Genomic DNA, 18192 nt, shown 5'->3' on the forward strand with positions numbered 1-18192 from the left:
ATTTTAACCCCCAAAGTTTTAATTTGTTCAAATATAATTTCTAATTTTTTATAAATATTTAATTTGCTCCCTCAATTATATCTTTGGATTCAATCTAATCCCTCGATTATCTAGTCCGATACTAAATTGAAAAACACTAAAGAGTTGAGAACCATATCAAACAAATTAAAAGTTCATGAAATATTTAAGGATTAAAGTGAACAAATTAAAAATTGAAGAACTAACTAGCACATTGCATCAAATTTCAAAAATCACTTTCGTCATTTTCCCTGTGTGTTTTGAACTGCCAACCACGGCGCTCTTTTATTTTGGCTTAGGATCAGCTTTGAAAGATGAATCCTACGCCAAAGAGGTTTCATAACACGAGAATGAATCCAAAATGCGACTGATTTATCAAAGCTAGAATGACACAACAAATCTATGAGCACAAAATCAAGAGTAGACCACGAAATTAATTATACGACAGGAGCGAACAATATACGAAGTGTATCTTTGTATAAATCTAATTGATGGGTATATGGCCAGGCTGCCCAATGGCCATGCCAGCAATTTACCTGTACTAAAACATTTTCTCGTAATTGCAACCAACGGAGGGGAAAAAATGTAAATTGACCTGCACCTTCAGAAACATCATATTTGATTCCATAAATCCCACAAGAAAAAGAATGTAGCTCCCGCAAAATTCAATTGCTCTTCGATGCTGATGCTACGCATACCTGAACCAGCCTATTTTTTCTCAACAGTCACCTCAGCAGATGCCTCCTGTTCAATCAAGATTTTTGAACACCTAGATCTGATGTCCTCAAACTCGGCATTTCGCCTTTCATCAACTGTTAACCATGATGATAGGCAACGGTCGATCAAGTCTTCCCCTTGACTTGGAGGCAGACTTCCTTTTGGAATCCTGATTTTTGCGAATCTTGTGATCCTTGCCAAATTTGCATCGGAGGGCTCGGTGGCATATGATTGCAGCATGTCAGTTATGGCCCTGCACCAAATTGGTCGCGCTACCGTCAGGAAGTCGTGCAAGGCAAGAACAGGAAGGTTAACACTTCCAAGATCAGATTCACTGTGCCCCCCTCTTCCATGATAATCAGATCCCCCAATCTTCAAGAGACCGTAAGCATCCGCGAGGTCGCTGTATGCTGTTCAAGAAACAGAGTCAATCTATAGTACATAGATGCTAAGCTAAAAATATTTTATTATTTTCTTTTTCCAAGAATATGTGAAATTGCACGCACAAATTTCAAAACTAGTCCAACATTCTGTACAGTTTCAAGTTCTGAACAGTTAAAACTCTAAACCTTGACATACATCTCTTATAACACACATTTGGATATCAACCATATGTCATACTGACTCATCTGAAAAATGGCAAACAGGTTGAATCATTCATAATAGCAATATCATCCAAAGCCATAAAGCAGAAACTGAGACATCATAGCACCTTAGCGTTCAAAAAGTCCATATATTTACCTGCCAATTGGCCATCGCTTCTATAGACTTCCACTCCATGAAGACCGGCATCCTTCAAACTTTTAATAATTGTCGCAGGGTTTTTCAGTGCCCATGGATGAGCAAGCACAGCTACGCCCCCTGTATCAGATATTAGTCGCACGGTTTCTTCAGCGGGAGGTTCGCTACCTCTGAGAAGGAAAAACATAATCATACTTTCATGTCTGCTAACTGCAAGTCACTTGCCTCTCGAAAAGACAATACTAAAACAAGTTAATTACATAGCATAAGCAGGTCCACCGTCAAAAAGGTATCTTGCAAAGGCTTGTTTTAGATTCTCCACATGACCTGCTTCAACCAAAGCACGAGCCACGTGCAGTCTTCCTGGAGCGACATCCTTGCCAGCAATCCTAGCAACTTGCTCCCACTTCAGAGGTAGCTTAAGCTTGTTCAGCTTTGTAACCATGTTCTTTGCCCGTAGAAATCGACCATCCCTTATGTTACCCAAGACCTTCTCCAACTCCTCAAGCCTTGTGGGTCCACAGCTACTGTAATAAGCAAGAATGTGCACTGGTTCTTCCATAGATGACTCTCCTCTGAAGATTTCGTCACCCAGATGTCAGATTAAAGAAACAAAAAATGAAAGTTGCATCAACAAAAGGCAATGATCATTAAAGCTTTATCAGACCCACTACCGCCAAGTAACATATGATTATAATCTCAAATGGGGTGGCGAGCAACACTAACTCCCAAACCAATAAAGGTAAAAGTTCAGTTATCATTGGCAAGATTTGTCTGCTCTTAGTACAATGCACCAAGATTGCTCGTTATGTAGATGTAACAAATAGATGACCCCTACAACTTCCATCACCCTAGTCAGAAAGCAGGAGTAGCACCTTGAATTGAATATGGTGCTTATTTCAACGCCTGGAATAATTTTCATGCCAAATTTCCGAGCTGCTTCCAGTGCCTCAGGGATACCCGATAAAGTGTCGTGATCTGTCAGAGCAAGAACTTTCACCTGTTATGAGTACATTGTACTAATTAACTTGTGATACCCAAAGAGCATCAACAGTAGAAGCAACAGCTAAACGCATCCACAGAAAATAAGGAATAAACATCAGTAATTCGAGTCAAGCCTTGAGAGTTGCTTGTGAGTCCTCTTTAATTAACCACTCTTTTCTTTGTTAGGTAATGATGAATATTCATGATAAGAGGACCTTACAACACTGGATGTCTACAGAATGTAGAGAAGCTAGTAAACATAAGGCTAATAAAACTTTAATAAAAAAAGACAACCATAAAAAATTCCAAAAGAGAGCCGAAGTCCTGTCCAATAAATAATTCGGTAATGCTTCGGAGGTTAACAAAGGTAAGTTTTTTCAATAATTACAACTTCCACTGAATGCAATGTGGAATATCTTCCCCTATTTTGAATCATCGAATCTCTTATTACCACCAATAACCCCCAGCTTTTGCAAAAGCCTTTAACTAACTTCGGCATGATCAAAATAAGAATAGATTTTGCTGGTTCTGAATACCAAAGCCGAATGGCAACAACAGTGAGGAATTGATGATTAACTGACTCACGATCTCTTCTACAGTTTGAATAACATCCATCTATAATCACCTTCACCGTACACATATTAAAAAATTTATCTGATTACACAGAGAAGTAAAGTTAACTTTAGAAGGGGATCCAAATTTTCTAATCTGCTCCTAAGGAAACTGGATTTGCGTGAAACTACAAAACCTTGTAAAAAGACTTGAAAGTAACCAGACTTTTTTTTAAGATTTCATATCAGTTTCTGTTTATTACCATCCTGGATTCTCAATCCAATTAACTTCCAAGGAAGTTTGAAATGTAGATCGCTCAAAGATCCTAGAACAGTGAAAAATTTTAGGACCCAAGCAAACATCCAATCATTTCCCCTTAATAACTTTGGCTCCAATCCCATCTTTACAGACAGAAATAAGAAAACAGTCTAAAAGAGAGTTTATAAACGCTGGAAATTACGCTGTCTACCAAACCAGAACATTGCTTTTCTCCCATCACCCATGGTGAAAGTGGTACTGAAAGCAAAAACATCCTTAACCTTCCCGATAAAATTCCAACCTGTCAAATCTCAAGAACACCAATTTGTATGGCCATGTTCAATAGTTTTCTTCATAATTAGCTCACTTTTTCTTTGGCAAACGTTCTTAAGCATTCAACAAAAAGAGTGAATTAATTAAAAAATGAAGCTTTCTGATACCGCCCCTCATTCGCAGGATGCCAAGGAACCAAATGCGTTTGGACAGACAGCTTATCCAAATAACTTTCTAGAAACTTAATAGGCCCCTCACATGGAAAAACTATACGAAACATGTGACTCTAGTAGTACTTTTCACGACTAGTACATGTCTCCTTGTGCATAAACATACTAGTTTCATTAATCATCTGCATTTTGTATCAGAGTAGAGGTCAAAGTTTGAATCATGCCATTGCCTCTTATGAACATTATCCATATCCGTAGCATGGTTATCTCCTATTGATTGTTTGAAGCGGCTATTTTCACGTCCGCATCCTGCGAGAAGTCTAGTATACAAGCGATGGGGAGTATTGAAAGATGGTCCCATTTCCCAACACTTGAGCTTTCGGACAAACACAGTTTCCAACAAGATGTACCATCAATATGCACCGCAAGTGAAAACGAAAGGAAGCTAAATGAAGTTTAAGAGCAAGAATCAGGGTTCGTTTTAACTTTGAGGTACCCTCCATTTCTGCGAGCCACTTAACTGAGAAGATACACGACGCAAACACCAAGCAACACACTCCTCTGTTTCTCTTTTTCTTTCTTCGGATGAACAAACAACTTCAAATCTAGGTAGAATAACCTCAGAAAAACATCTCAAACCCCAAAATCATCCCCTTAGAGATTGCAAAAATAGAAGGGCTAAAGAAATTAATAACCTCTTAAGGAAAAAAGATTACTGACCCCATTGGCATGAGCTCGTTCAACGAGCTTGGAAGGAGACAAGTAGCCGTCGCTGCACTTGGAGTGGCAGTGCAGCTCGAAAACCACTCTCTGCCCCGCACTCTTCTGGACCCCAAAGTCGTCGACCCACTCGCTCAACGACGACGACGGCTGAGAATCCAAGTAGGCCCACTCGCTCACGGACTTGAAGGCGAGCGCCTGCTCGACCGTCATCTTCCTCTTGCTGCCTCCGCGCTTCTTCTTCTTGCTCCTCTTCTTCGCGTCTCTCTCTCCCCCCGCCATCTTTACTCTCCTCTCGCCGAGCTCTTTCTTGGATCAAAGGGGAGGCAGAGATTCAAATCAAAACCAAAAATTTAAAGCCAAAAGCCAGAGTGTGATTGGTGGGTCGTCGTCAATGGGTCCCGAGAAGGTGGGGCCGAGTGAATTGTCGTTGTTGCTGCAGGAGTCGATTTGGGTGTGACCGCTCTGAAGATTGCGAAGCGTGCGTGCCAAGAGGATTGGGTTGGATCGCGTTGTTGAAGCCGCGCGAGTTGTCGCTGTTTCTTGCCGGCTTTTGGTCAGACAGGTGTCCCTCCTTTTGGTGGGGAAGACGGCCCTCTCCAACGATCCTTCGTGCAACAGGAACGAGTGCAAAATAGTCCGACAACACGGAAGCCCGCACGGCCCGGATCCATTTTTGTCGGGCTGGAATAACATCGGGCCGGGCTACCGGGCCGAAGATTTTTTGGTTCTGGCCCCATACCGAAGCCCAAAGAGGCCTGGAATCCACGTGAAACTTGCAGAGAAAAAAAAAAATGGATTTACTAGGGAAATGGTCCTCGAACTTTAGCTCGACGTATAATGCCACCCTTTAACTTTTAATTTGTTCATCATGGTACATGAACTTTTGGTGAATATTCAATTTAACCCCTATCTTTCCATCAATTCAAGTTAACGAGATTTGCAAATTTGGCTTCTACTCGGGTATGTTTGGATGGTGGGCATAAAAAAAATTACACCTGGATTATTCACGTAAGATATTCAGCTCAAATTAGAGTATAATAATCCTTTTAACTTGTTCAATTTGGAAAAATTATTATGAATATCGTTTGACGGCGTGGATAATTATATCTTGATTGTGTTGAGTATCTTACGTGGATATATATATATATATATGTAACGTTATTTTTCTATCCACCGTTCAAACTCATCGGGTTGGATGCCAAATTAGCAAATTTAGTTAATTTGAATTAACAAAATGACAACATTTGATATTCTCATCTATTTTATGTACTAAGTTGAATATTTACAAAAATTTTAGGGATCACATTGAATAAGTTAAAAGTTCAAGGTAAAAATTGTAAATTAGGATAAAATTCGAGAGCCACATCAGACAGGTTAAAAGCTTGTGGACACATTGTACGTTGGGCCAAGATTCGGGAAGCATTTGTGATTTTTCCTCGGCAAAAACAAAAGATCATATTGATCCACTCCCATGTCAAGAACACGACCGTTCTATGATCGGCGGATTTCGAATCGGAAAACAAGCTTTTTGCTTTTGATGATTCAAATGGAAAAAATAAACCCTAAAATGATCATCTTCTCCTGAAAACTCTCTCTTTGTTCAGCTGAAGTTTCATTGATATGCTAGGGTTCTAGACTCGTATCATGCGCCTGAGCGCCACGAGGGACGCCCGACCCTTGTTGGTTTACGAGTGGCGCCATCGCGGGCAGTTGCCCCCTGGCGTTTTCCTTCCACTCGGCCATCTCTTTCTCTCTCTAGGATTTGTTCTTATTCTTACTCCCTATGTTATTTTCTTTCTGGACAAAAAGGCCTATCATATTGGGGCAAAATGTGCTAAACCCTTTTTTTTAATCAATTGAGTCCTAAATAATTTGTATTTACGTCAATTCAATCCATTTGGCTTGCCGATGTCGACGTGGACAATTTTTAAAAATATTTTATTTATTTATTCCTTTTTTCCTTTTCTTTCTTTGTCTTTTTTTCCCATGTGGCCGGGGAGAACCGTCGGAGCCATTAGCCACAGGGGGCAAGGAAGAAAGAGAAAACATAGAAAGAAAAATAAAAGGAAAAAAAAAAAAAAAAAATCCAAAGTTATTCACGTCAGCTCGTCGGCCGGCCAAATGGATTGAATTGACATAAATGCAAAAGGTTTAAGATTCAATTGGCAAAAAAACAAAATAGGTTTAGGACTAAAATTGATATAATTATAATAAATTTAGGATTTTTTTCGATAATTTTCTTTCCCCGAAAGATCACCGTTGGAGCCTTTCCATTTGCCCATGTCAACACCCGTTTGGGCCCAAGACATCTACGATGGAGTTTTCGGAACTTGTAATGGGTGAATGCGGATTGGTGGGCACGGCTAGTGATTGATTTACTTATGTCTTTAATGTTTTCGAAGTTCCCAAGTCCGAGTCCTTTCACTTATAGCAAGTGCATTCTCATCGTAAATAATTCCAAAATTGAGTTTGACAGCACATGAGAATTACTATCGAGGGAGCTCGAATTCCATTTCAGTTCTTCTTCGTCCAATTCCTTGGTGGTGGTGAAGCTCGAGTGCTTTACCCGCGTGGACGATGGTCCGTTCCTTTATGCCTTGGAGGCGGACTTCATCTATCTTGACCTTTATTTCTTATTTTTGGGATATTTGAACTAGAAATCCTAAACTTATCGTGAAAGTGCAATTGATGCCTAAAAAGTTCAGAAAGTGTAATCAAGTCTTAAAACTTATCAAATTGATACAATCGAATCTTTTCGTTAATTATGTCTAATTCTACTAATGGAAAAATGTTGACATGACATTTTTTTTATCACTTTCTCTCTCCTATTGACATTCAAGTGGCAAAAACAAGAAAGATAACTCCAAACACGACATCGTTTTTGTTACAATGTTGATTTTTAATGTATAGTAATAGAATTAAATTAAAAACAATCTAAATTACAAAGAGACAAAAAACAAAACAAAACAAAACTGGAGAGAGCCCTGTAAACCCTTGCTGCCGTTGCCTGGGGTCTTTGGGCCCTACCTAGTGGTCAGCGACCTTGGTTGATTGCAAAAGCGGGTTGCAGCCATCACCCAGATCGAGCGAGGGTCGCGGACCCTCGCCTTGATTGGGCCGAAGACCACCACTAGCTAGGGTGGGTCTGGGTGGCGTCCTTGCCAATGGAGGCCCTTGGCCCAATCCGTAGGCTAGGATTGCCAGCCATTGGTAGGGGGCTTGGTGACCCTAGCCGACCCTCGCCTCACCATCGTTGGGTAGGGGTGACTGCGGCAGCTGGTTTTGTTTTTTGTCCTGTCATTGTTTGCTCACATAGGATACTGATTAGTTTCTTCCTGCCCTGTTGCTCGTTTCCTTATCAATTTCCCTTTTGGACCATTATGCCTTCAAACATCTCAATCTCATTCAATACCATCAGAAGTTCACCCAATAACAAGGTCATCAAGTCCAAAGGAGTGAAGACATTGTTGACTGGAAGGGGAAGATTTGGAATGGAATGAGGATCCCAAATTGGAAAGCTCCATTAAGCAATGATCACTCATTAAGTTGCTAGGTTTAGTGTCCACTTTCTCATTAAAGATGATTCTCTTAAAATAGAAAAAAAAAACATAATAATACAAGCTGGACTTGCATTTGGAGCAGTTCCTATGAATTCACACTTGTTAATATCATGCTCTCTAGTATTATTGGGATTTGGCTTACTATGCTTATACTATGTTATCGTACACTACATTGCGTTATGTTGTTTTCATTATTTATTGTGTTTGGCTCGAAAGATAACAAGCATGTACGGGCATGGTGTCAGAGTATGGCGGGATATGGCTCGTTATAATTGAGTCGTGGGCATGTCTTATTAAATGAAATTGATCATTACTAGATGATTTCGTCATATTATTGGGATCGGACTAGCATGACTCACCCAAGTGTTGACATCACATTTCTTAAGTTAGGTTGGCAATGTCACGACCCATGCGCTGTCATGCCCCGTTGGCGCGTCGAGAACGAGCTTAGAAGACTCATCCTGATCTCTTTTTTTCCTTTTCTTTTCTCATATTATTAGAATGTAATAAAACAATCCCAAACTAGCGTAGGATAAGCTAAAACCGGGTTTTGTTTGGACTTATCCGTGCTTAAAAACGCCGGGATAGGGTTAAGTCCCAACCCAATCAGCCTACCAAAACTCGCCCGAGCCTGCGACGGTGGAGGGCCAACTTTCGACCACGGAAGAGAAAATTTCAGTAGCCGAAGCCTACGTTCCCCTCTCCCTCTCTCTCTCTCTCTCTCCCCGCCCAAGTTGGCTCACGACCATTGAGATTGACCCTCACAGTCGCAGCCGTCAAGCTCCCACCTTGGCCTCTCTCAACCCCTCCGAGCTCGAACGACGTCCTTCTCTTCAATGTCTACACGGAGGCGGGGTCGCATTAGCTTCACTCCTCAATGACCCTCTCTCTCAAAGCTTCAAAAGCTTTGGCCACGACCCTCCCTGCTTCGCACCCCCACTATCTCAAGGTACGGTTGCTGTTCCCGCTCTGTTTATCTTTCCACAGCTGCTCACCATCGATTTCCGACGAGCCCACGTCGGTTTCTGAATCTCTGTACCGAGACTTGATCTTGACTACGATAGCAAGAAAGCCCCGGGCTTTTGCGAACAAGAAGTGGGTGTCTGATGAGTTCCGGGAACTGGTTATTAACCCCGGGTTGCTCGTCCGGGTCCTGAGCTCGATTCGTGCAAAACCCAGGATCGCTTTGCGGTTGTTTAGATGGGTCGAGATGCAGGACGGTTTTATCCTGTCTGAGCACGCGTTCTGTGTGGTTCTTGAAATTTTGGCAGAGAACAATTTGATGCGGTCGGCTTACTGGGTTGTGGATAGGGCGGTGAGTCTCAACGTGGATGAGATTCTCGATGTTTTGATTGGTGGGGGAGTGCGGTTAGAGGTCTTGGGGAAGCTTCTCGATATTCTGCTGTGGGTGTACACCAAGAAGTCCATGATTGGGCATTGTCTATCGACCTTTGATGAAATGGTACGGAGAGGGATCTTGCCGGACGTGAAGAATTGTAATAGGATTCTCCGGATTCTTAGAGATAAGAAGCTAGTAGTTAAAGCTCGTGTAATCTATAGGACGATGGAGGAGTTTGGCATAAAGCCGACCATTGTCACGTATAATACTTTGTTGGATTCGTATTGCAAGGAAGGTGAAATGCAGCAGGCGCTGGAGCTCTTGGCGGAGATGCATAAGAGACAGTGCTTCCCGAATGATGTTACTTACAATGTGTTGATAAATGGGTTGTCCAAGAATGGGGAGCTAGACCAGGCCAAGGGACTGATTGAGAAGATGCTGAAGTTAGGATTAGAGGTCTCGGCACACACTTATAATCCTTTAATTTCTGGGTATTGCAGTAAGGGATTGCTTGTTGAGGCTCTAGGTATTGAGGAGGAGATGGAAGTTAGAGGGGCATCTCCTACTGTGGCAACTTACAATGCCATGATGTATGGCCTCTGTAAATGGGGGAAGATGGTTGATGCTAGACAACAACTCGCAGCGATGGTCAAGAGGAATTTGCATCCGGACGTGGTTTCTTACAACACTCTTATCTACGGCTATTGTAGATTGGGCAATATGAAAGAGGCCTTGCTCTTGTTTGAGAAGCTACAATATCATGATGCTGTTCCTACTACAATCACTTACAATATCCTTATAGATGGCGCTTGCAGGAACGGCGACTTGGAGTTTGCTCAACACTTGAAAGATGAGATGATTAATCGAGGGATTCCTCCTGATGTTTATACTTACACCATCCTGGCTAATGCATCGTGTAAGTTGGGTGATTTATGTTTGGCCGAAAGCTTCTTCAGTGAAATGTTGCGCAAAGGATTGGAGCCTGATCGTGTCTCGTACTCAACTCGTATAGTTAGTCAGCTCAAGCTAGGTGATTGTGGTATGGCAGTTGGCCTGCAAGAAGAAATGCTGGCAAAGGGTTTCCCTCCTGATTTGATCACTTACAACATATTTGTGCATGGGCTTGCTAAATTAGGCAACCTAGAAGAAGCATGTGACTTATTGCAAAAGATGGTTCACAATGGTTTTTTGCCGGATCATGTAACTTACACCAGTATAATCCATGCTTTCTCAGAAACGGGCGAGCTCGGAAAAGCAAGAAAGCTGTTTAAAGAGATGCTGAGCAAAGGATTAGTACCTTCAGTTGTGACGTACACAGTGTTGATCCATGCCCATGCCGGCGAGGGTGGGCTACAGGGGCTACAAATGGCTGTTTCTTACTTCTTGGAGATGCAAGTGAAGAATATTACCCCTAATGTGATCACCTACAATGCTCTCATCAATGGTCATTGCAGAGCGAGGAAGATTGATCAGGCTTACAAATATTTTGACTTAATGGAGAGGAGAGGTATCCTTCCTAACAAGTATACCTATACCATATTAATAAATGAAAACTGCAATAGAGAAAATTGGCAAAAAGCTCTGAGTTTATACATAGAAATGTTAAGGAGAGACGTGCAGCCTGATTTTGTCACCCACAGTGCTTTGATGAAGAAATTGAACCAAGACTACAAGCTGCATGCAGTTCAATTGCTGGAGGATCTGATTACAGATAGTGCAGAAGTTGCTTCTGCAATGACTTGAAGTTCTATGCAGCATCTTGAATCTGAAGGCCTTGTAAGCTGCAGATGTGCTAGTTCTTAAGCTTGCCACTTTGGTAAATTCAAAGTGGTTTCAACCACGCATGAATTCCCTGAACAGTTCCACAAGTAAGAGTTGCATTATCTTAGAGTTTGTCAGTTGCTTGTGGTGTATCTTTTGTTCTTTGCATTTACCATTCATTTTTAGCATTCACTAATATTACTATCCTGCTTAATTTCTTTCTGGTAATATGCTTTTCAGGTGGAACTTCTAGTACATCAAGGTCAGAGACTAAACCTGCTGGTGTGGTTATATATACAAGATTCTTTCCCCCTTTATGGGCATAAATAATCTATACGTGACCAGATTTTGAAACTATCTTCCAGTCAGAGGCTAAAATAATGATATTGCGGCAATACTGAGCATGAAGTTGAGATCCATAGCATAAAGATATTGTATTTTCCCAGGAGATCCTAAAGCTGTGAATAATACGATATTCAGAGATTTCTGTAATCTCTTCTTTTTGGTTGGTTCTCGGTGAAGAGCGAAGAAGTAGGATTTAGATAGCCAACACTTGCTAGTCGCATGGTTGAGCCATTCTGCTTCTTTGTATATTATACACATTTTTCTTGGAGAATCAAAGTATCCATTTTCATTGGCCTCATTAAATTAATGTACTTTTCATTCTTTAACTAAATTTAAGCCTGAATTTGATATTTGGTGATGATTTAGCATCTTCTGCTTTACTAATTATACACCATTCTGTGTTGTCTTCCAGAGCAAATGTGACATAACTCAGAGACATTCTATGCAACAACACAGTCTTTAAAAGTAGTAAGTTAGGAAAGAACTTATTATAATCTTTTGTATGCACGTATTTTACAATGATTGGCATGTTTACAGATTATTGTACTTGTTTATTTATTTCCAAAGAAGTACTTCAGTTTCTGATCTATGATAATTGATTCCTAGACAGTTTCTGACTATGGTAATTGGTTCCTAGCGTACAGTCCTTTTTGGTGGATCATAAATAATTGCAATTTTTTCTTGAGGTGTTAAAAACAATACTAAAGAGTGCATCGTTATGTATATACGTGACTTCCCTTCTGAAGCTGTTTTGTACAGGCCCTATAGGGCGGTACTCTCTTCTTGGACTTCTGTTTATCTTTCAGAAGGAAAGGAAAAAGAAAAGATAAAACATTATAGGTGACGAGATTGGAATATTTCTAATTAAATGGAGGATGCACAAAGTTATTGGACCAGTAGTAACTGCTAAGAATAAGCTGGGGAGATTGGGGAAGGGGCAAGGGTAAGGATTGTTGACAATCCTGACTTTAAAATATTGGAGACTTGTGCATAGTCACCCTGCTGGATTTAGTCCTTACATTCATCTAGTTTTGTTCAAACTATTGCAAACGACCTATCGTGTACTTTGTTTATGGCAATATCTGGATGATAAGAAGTTTTAGGATGGATGATGAACTCTACCCTACAGAATTCATTCTCGAGTAATGGATTGGTCAACCAAGACATCTGAAGATTTGATCAAGAATAGGAAGATCTTACAAATTCTAAAAAGTACAGGAAATATGGAAAGTGAGTTGAAATTGGATATTTTATGCTTTCGGTAACTGTTAAGATCAAAATTACAAAGAACTATGACCTTAACTGCCTGCATCATCTCTAAGTGCAACCATAACTGGGAATATGTTGTTTACCAAAAAATGAAAATATAAAAAAAAAAGTGGGAATGTATTATGTCATTCATCTTACACATGCTATTTATTTACCCCTAGCTTTTTTATATCTGTCAACAGATCACTTAATGTTCGTTGTCTTTTGCCCGTACATGGATAGTTTGCTCTTATGCTGATGATAAACCAATTTTCTATATTTAAGTGCTGAACTTAGTATATTTTGTTTTGTAATAGAGCTCTTTTAATGGGTTCTTGAAGTCTTTTTGCATATCAATTTGTTCCTTCTTGGTGCCCTATAGTGAAGTTACTTTTACCTATCAAAACTTTAGTAAAATGGTGAACTTAGGTTCCAGATTTGTTTCTCTTGAGTGATGTTTTCATCCTTGATGACATTTATCTAAATAGTTCAACCGCTGACTCATCTTTGTCAAGCATTGTATTGGAACCTAAGTTGTGCATGAAAAATGTATGTATTGCTGCAATATAGAAAGTCAGGGGACACCCAAATGAAACAGAATGCCTAATCCATCATCTTCTTGTGTTTATGCAAACTGAGTGAAAAGCTGGACTTTCACACGAGTTGCTTAATTACTAGGATCTTCCTGGTTACAAATAGGTGCACGGATGGACCTCGGATTAATGACTTAATGAAGCAAGGTTTATAGTTATGAGAAATTTGTAACACATTGAGGGGCAAAATTAAGCCTTTTTAGTTCGATTTATTTTTATTTGTCTTGATTTAATTTTTTTACATTTGACATTGCTCTGTAACGTATAAGAAGCTCTCCTTTCATGTATTCAGTATGGGAAATTCCATGGTTTACTACTCTAGATTGGACAGCTTGTCATTCGTTTGCTTAATCATTCTATTTTTGAAGAATTTCCTATGAGTGTATAATCTTCTTCCAGTATATCTTAATGGAGGGTTGAGACTCTGGTCTCGGTGTTAATCTGGAGTTTTGTTTGATAGTAGAATCATGGTTGCTCCACATGTTATGTACAAGCCATGCCTTAGCATATGACTATGCCTTTCGTAGGGCCGTTCAGACATTTTCTTTCTCCATGGTATTTCCGCTGGAATTTTCTATTTCTTGTTGTTGTTGTTTCTTTACTTGTATTTATTTTTCAGTTTAGATTTTTCTCCACCGGTAGTTATAGTTATGGTTTGATGCTGTCAATACTATGGCTTTTGTTATGTTAATCTGACAATCGCCTCTATAAGAAATTATGGCAACAGAGCATTCCGCTGCTGAGTATTCACACGACTAATTCTTAAGCATCCATACTTTGATTGTAAACGCTCCACGCCATTCAGTGAGGTTTTTATACACTAAAAACTCGATGTCAATCAGATCTCTCCTACTCTGGAATTCGTTCAGTAGCAGAATGGTTATCCTGTACAGCACTGTATGAGTTTCTTTTCCTTTTTGCATCCCCTATAGCTCAAGATTCAATCTAAAGGGGGAACTTTGGGAGTTCACATTTATTCCTGTGTACACTAAATGACAAATTTTTGAATTCTCCATTTATTATGTGACTCATAATCTATCTCATCATTGCAAACCAAGACTACTTAGCTCACCGCTGTGATATTTATGTTGGTGGTGTTTTCACAGCCAATCTAATGATAATCCTTATCATTTATCATCTGTCATCAGCTGCAGCAATGGACGATGTGGTTGCGAAAGACTCATCAGTGAGGGACCGCTCGACCGACACGTCCTCCTCGTCCTCGGAATCAACAGCCGCCTTCATTTTCTCAATCTCCTGTGCAATCTCCGCCATCTCAGGGCGCTTATCTGGCGACTTGTCACAACACCGGATTGCAATCTGCAGCAACTGGAGCATCCCGTGGGCAGCACTTCTCTGCACTGATATCTCAGAGTCAAAGATCTCAGCAGTCCATTCCTCTCTCACTGCCCGGTGGACCCAGCTGCAGAGATCCACGCCTTTGACTCCTGGTGGGGCTGCATTGGCGCAGACTCGGCCACTGAGTAGTTCGATAAGCATGCAACCGTAGCTCCAGACGTCAGTGTTCGGGTAGATCCGTCGTGTAGTTTGGTATTCAGGGGATTTGAAGCAGACCATGGATTGCGCGGCGATGGGGAGCGCGATGAGAGAAGAGAGGCCGTAGTCAGAGACAAGGATAATGTTGTTTTGATTGAGGAGGACATTGGTCGATTTGAGGTTCCCATGGGGAATGATGTTATTTGTTCTTGAGTTGGCGTGCAGGTGCTGTAGGGCTCGAGCCACACCTCGAGCAGCTGATAGTCTGGAGTTCCACCTGAATGGGACCCGTTCTTTGCTTCCCCTTCCACCTACAGTGATGGTTTTTACTAGATGATAATCACAGCATGCACAAAGTGACACAAAGGAGCATATTTATGCACATTAATTGTTGGAACTTCTATATTTTTCTAATTCTTGGAGAGTGAGATTATGACAATGTAAAAGAAAGAAATCTCGATCATGAAGAAGTCTTATTAAAATGAAAAGGGAATGGATAGTAATGGATGGAGTGAATCAGTGCGTAACCAACATTCTCATTCCCAGATAGGAAGGCCTGGTTCGATTGGACTGGTTTGTTTCTTTTCTTCTTTTAATTATGACCTGACCAGTCAAGAATCCGTCAAGTGTGATGTTGACCACTGTTGAACTGGTTGACCAAAACTTTGACTTTTCAAAAAGTTGAGAGTTGTTTGCAGTAACATGCCGTGACCTCTGGGATGTGCAATGAGCGTGTTGGCCATCTGAGCTAGGCACTCACTCTGGACACGGTGGCTAATGTAAATCTTTTACTACTGAACTGTGCAAGCCCGTGCACCAGCGATTCCATCTAGTTGGTGCATTTCCTACAGAAAAATGAGGACTTACTATTTCGTTTGTGTGTAACTTGCTTGCGTAATGATTTGATGTAGGGGGGTTTTCAGAAGTACTAGCTGAGAAAGAAGGCTTCATGCTTGCTAAAAATGGGGGATGGCCAAAAATAGCTGTTGAGACCAACTCAGAACTGGCGTTCAAGCTGCTTTAAAGGCCACAACGTGGAACTGATTGGCAGCTGGAACCAGTGGTTACTGATATTTGATCTACAAAGCAGCTTTCAGCGGTAGGATTTGCTTGTTTTCCTTAAATTTTTTCAATGTTTATAGACATTGCATGTTATAAGTATGTAATTAGGTTCCATAGCTCTACAAGCTAACTAGCTTTTTCTGACTTGGTATGCTGGGTTATACGGAATCTTGTTTACTTCCTCATGTTTCTAAGACAAATGACCGATAATTATAATGTTTAATGACTTGTCGCTGAATGAGTTGAGAAGGACATCCTAAGGCTAATACTCAGGTCGTGAATAGTGTTGTTCATGGTCGTTGATGTGCTTTCCTGTACACGAATAGATTTGGTTCGAAAGCCATAAGAGAGAGAAGGAACTCACCATGAATGCGGTTGAACAAGTTGCCTTTCTCTGCATATCTGTAGATCAACAGCTTCTCTTGCTTAGAGAAGAAGTAGGCAAGAGGAGGAATCAGATTTGGGTGCTTCTGATTGGCGAGCAACTGCAATTGCCTCGTGAACTCCTCGCTGGTCATCGGCTTCAGATCCCTCATTCTCTTCACCACAAGGGCCTTCCCGTTATCCAAGATTGCCTTGTAAGTGTTGCCGAAGATGCCTTTCCCAAGTCCCTCGGCAGATGCTTTCAAAAGATCACTCAATTCAAACCCTCCACCGTTTTCCAAGAATATAAGCTTCCCTCTATCTTCTCCTCTCTCAACAACTGTACCGCTCTCGACCGCCTCGCTTTTGTCTTCTTTCTTGTCCTCTGCTTCTACAGCTCGCCGATTCTGTTGGGTCACAATATTTTTGAGCTCCTTGGCCTTCTTGTTGTACAAGATTAACAGCAAGATCACAGCAAGTAGAGCCACCACGGCGAACAGCAGAAAAAGAAAAGCATAGCCAGAAATGGAAGACTGTTTGCTTTTTTTAGTATCATTATCTGCAGTTCCAGAAGGATTGGAAGATGATGGGCCATCGCTCACCGAGTCGTGGACGCTGGAGTTATTACAGGAATTATGTGTGGGCGATCCGCATAGTCCCAGGTTGCCCGAGAATGAATCCAAGCTGAATGATTGAACAACTTGCGTCAATGGGATTTGCCCACCTAGATTGTTGTTTGACACATTAAAGTAGATCAAGGTAGGTTGATTGAACTCCGGTATTTTCCCTGACAAGTTGTTGTTCTGGAGCTTCAATGATGCTAGTAAAGCTAGACTCAGGAGCGACTCCGAGATTGGACCATGGAACTTGTTCCCCGAGAGGTCGATTTGGGCCAACTTCTGATTTCCTGAAAAATTCATTATATTGCCCAAAAGTGCATTGTTCTTGAAGCTCAGGATGGACAGCTCGGAGAAGTGAATGAGGGCATCGGAATTGACTACCCCCTTCAGCCCCATACCTTCCAGTGCTATAACTGTGACACGGCCATTGTTGCACTGAATTCCGTACCATCTCGGCGGGTCGTCCATATAGCAATGTATGCCCCTCCAGTTACTGTTCAAGAGAGAGTTGTTGAAAGCAGCTCTCAGAACATAAAGAGCCTCTCTCTCGTCTCCATCGTAACCTAGCGGCAGAGCACTACTTGCAGTGATCCTGTGGTTTAGCAGCAAGATGAGTGAGGTTAGGAAGAATTTTCCAAGCGACATCGAAGAGCGCATTATGCTGAACATGAGAAGGTGGAGGTGCGTTTCTGGGGAATTCAGCATTGGCGATAGTGTAGTAGAAATTGCTTATAGATATGCTCGGATGCTCGATGAAATCACGGATATACTCCTAGGTGAAACCATGCCACAGCTATTAGGTGGCTTTTTTTGAAGATGGAACCAAGACAGTCTGGTTGCATCTGTACTGGACACTTCTGAGCCGAACCTTCCTAGACAGGCTGTCGTCGCATTGTACCTCATTGAAACTGCTAAAACTTACAGGATATTCCCCCTGTTATTGACCACCTAATGATTATTTACTACCTATTTGTCATCACCATCCTTGTTGCAGAATCCAGTTTGTCTGTGGAGTGAACTGTTTGTTTTTTCTGGGTTTAATATTGGTGCAATCTGGTTTTCGCAAATTGGCGAAAGATTTCCTTGATTATATCTACTTCTTTTTGTGTTTCTAAAAAGCAGAAAAGAAACAATATTTTGGTAATGTCTTTGCTTTGACTGTGTAACCGTAAGTATAAAGTTGCAACGTCCATTTGTTGATGGATAGTCCTGTATTTTGAATTTGGTAATTTGAATGCTTTTATGGTTTCAATTACTGGTCATTACCCACTTCGATAAACTCTATCCGAAAAATCGTCCTTCTTCATTCCATTCGATTAAAAGTATCAAAATTTGACATTCTCGTAGGATATTCTTCAATCACTCTAT

At 41.0% G+C, this 18192-nt stretch overlaps 3 protein-coding genes across 4 annotated transcripts; 1 reads left to right on the forward strand and 2 right to left on the reverse strand.

The window, feature by feature from the left end:
- Positions 1–620: 620 nt before the first annotated feature.
- On the reverse strand, positions 621–4982 carry LOC115755169 (5'-3' exoribonuclease). The gene is made up of 5 exons (XM_030694477.2): positions 4434–4982; positions 2352–2476; positions 1737–2051; positions 1477–1646; positions 621–1145 (listed from the first exon to the last, which is right to left on the reverse strand). Exons 1-5 carry the CDS (start codon positions 4713–4715, stop codon positions 727–729), a joined length of 1311 nt encoding a protein of 436 aa, XP_030550337.2. The 5' UTR covers positions 4716–4982; the 3' UTR covers positions 621–726.
- Positions 4983–8613: 3631 nt separating this feature from the next.
- LOC115755150 (pentatricopeptide repeat-containing protein At1g22960, mitochondrial) lies at positions 8614–15350 on the forward strand. Of its 2 annotated transcripts, XM_048278957.1 has the most exons (4): positions 8614–8689; positions 8731–11203; positions 11337–11584; positions 14437–15350. In XM_048278957.1, exon 2 carries the CDS (start codon positions 8874–8876, stop codon positions 11076–11078), a length of 2205 nt encoding a protein of 734 aa, XP_048134914.1. In that variant the 5' UTR covers positions 8614–8689; positions 8731–8873; the 3' UTR covers positions 11079–11203; positions 11337–11584; positions 14437–15350. The 2 variants fall into 2 exon arrangements, with proteins under 2 accessions (XP_048134914.1, XP_048134913.1); XM_048278956.1 differs by lacking the exon at positions 14437–15350 and having other exon boundaries at positions 11337–11791.
- Positions 14417–17529, reverse strand: LOC115755163 (probable inactive receptor kinase At2g26730). The gene is made up of 2 exons (XM_030694473.2): positions 16206–17529; positions 14417–15090 (listed from the first exon to the last, which is right to left on the reverse strand). The coding sequence occupies exons 1-2, from the start codon at positions 17527–17529 to the stop codon at positions 14417–14419; spliced, it is 1998 nt and encodes a 665-aa protein (XP_030550333.2).
- Between the last annotated feature and the right edge of the window lie 663 nt (positions 17530–18192).

The sequence above is a fragment of the Rhodamnia argentea genome, chromosome 5, assembly GCF_020921035.1.
Source record: "Rhodamnia argentea isolate NSW1041297 chromosome 5, ASM2092103v1, whole genome shotgun sequence".
NCBI lineage: Eukaryota > Viridiplantae > Streptophyta > Magnoliopsida > Myrtales > Myrtaceae > Rhodamnia > Rhodamnia argentea.

Excerpts from the sequence above, each read along its gene's own strand:
- LOC115755169 (XM_030694477.2), bottom strand. The coding sequence starts at position 4,715 with ATGGCGGGGGGAGAGAGAGACGCGAAGAAGAGGAGCAAGAAGAAGAAG. Across the intron at positions 2,477-4,433 it reads AACGAGCTCATGCCAATGGG|GTGAAAGTTCTTGCTCTGAC; the intron begins GTCAGTAATCTT and ends TACTCATAACAG. Across the intron at positions 2,052-2,351 it reads AGCACCATATTCAATTCAAG|AGGAGAGTCATCTATGGAAG; the intron begins GTGCTACTCCTG and ends CGAAATCTTCAG.
- LOC115755150 (XM_048278957.1), top strand. The coding sequence starts at position 8,874 with ATGACCCTCTCTCTCAAAGCTTCAAAAGCTTTGGCCACGACCCTCCCT.
- LOC115755163 (XM_030694473.2), bottom strand. The coding sequence starts at position 17,529 with ATGCTGAATTCCCCAGAAACGCACCTCCACCTTCTCATGTTCAGCATA. Across the intron at positions 15,091-16,205 it reads CTTGTTCAACCGCATTCATG|GTGGAAGGGGAAGCAAAGAA; the intron begins GTGAGTTCCTTC and ends CCATCACTGTAG.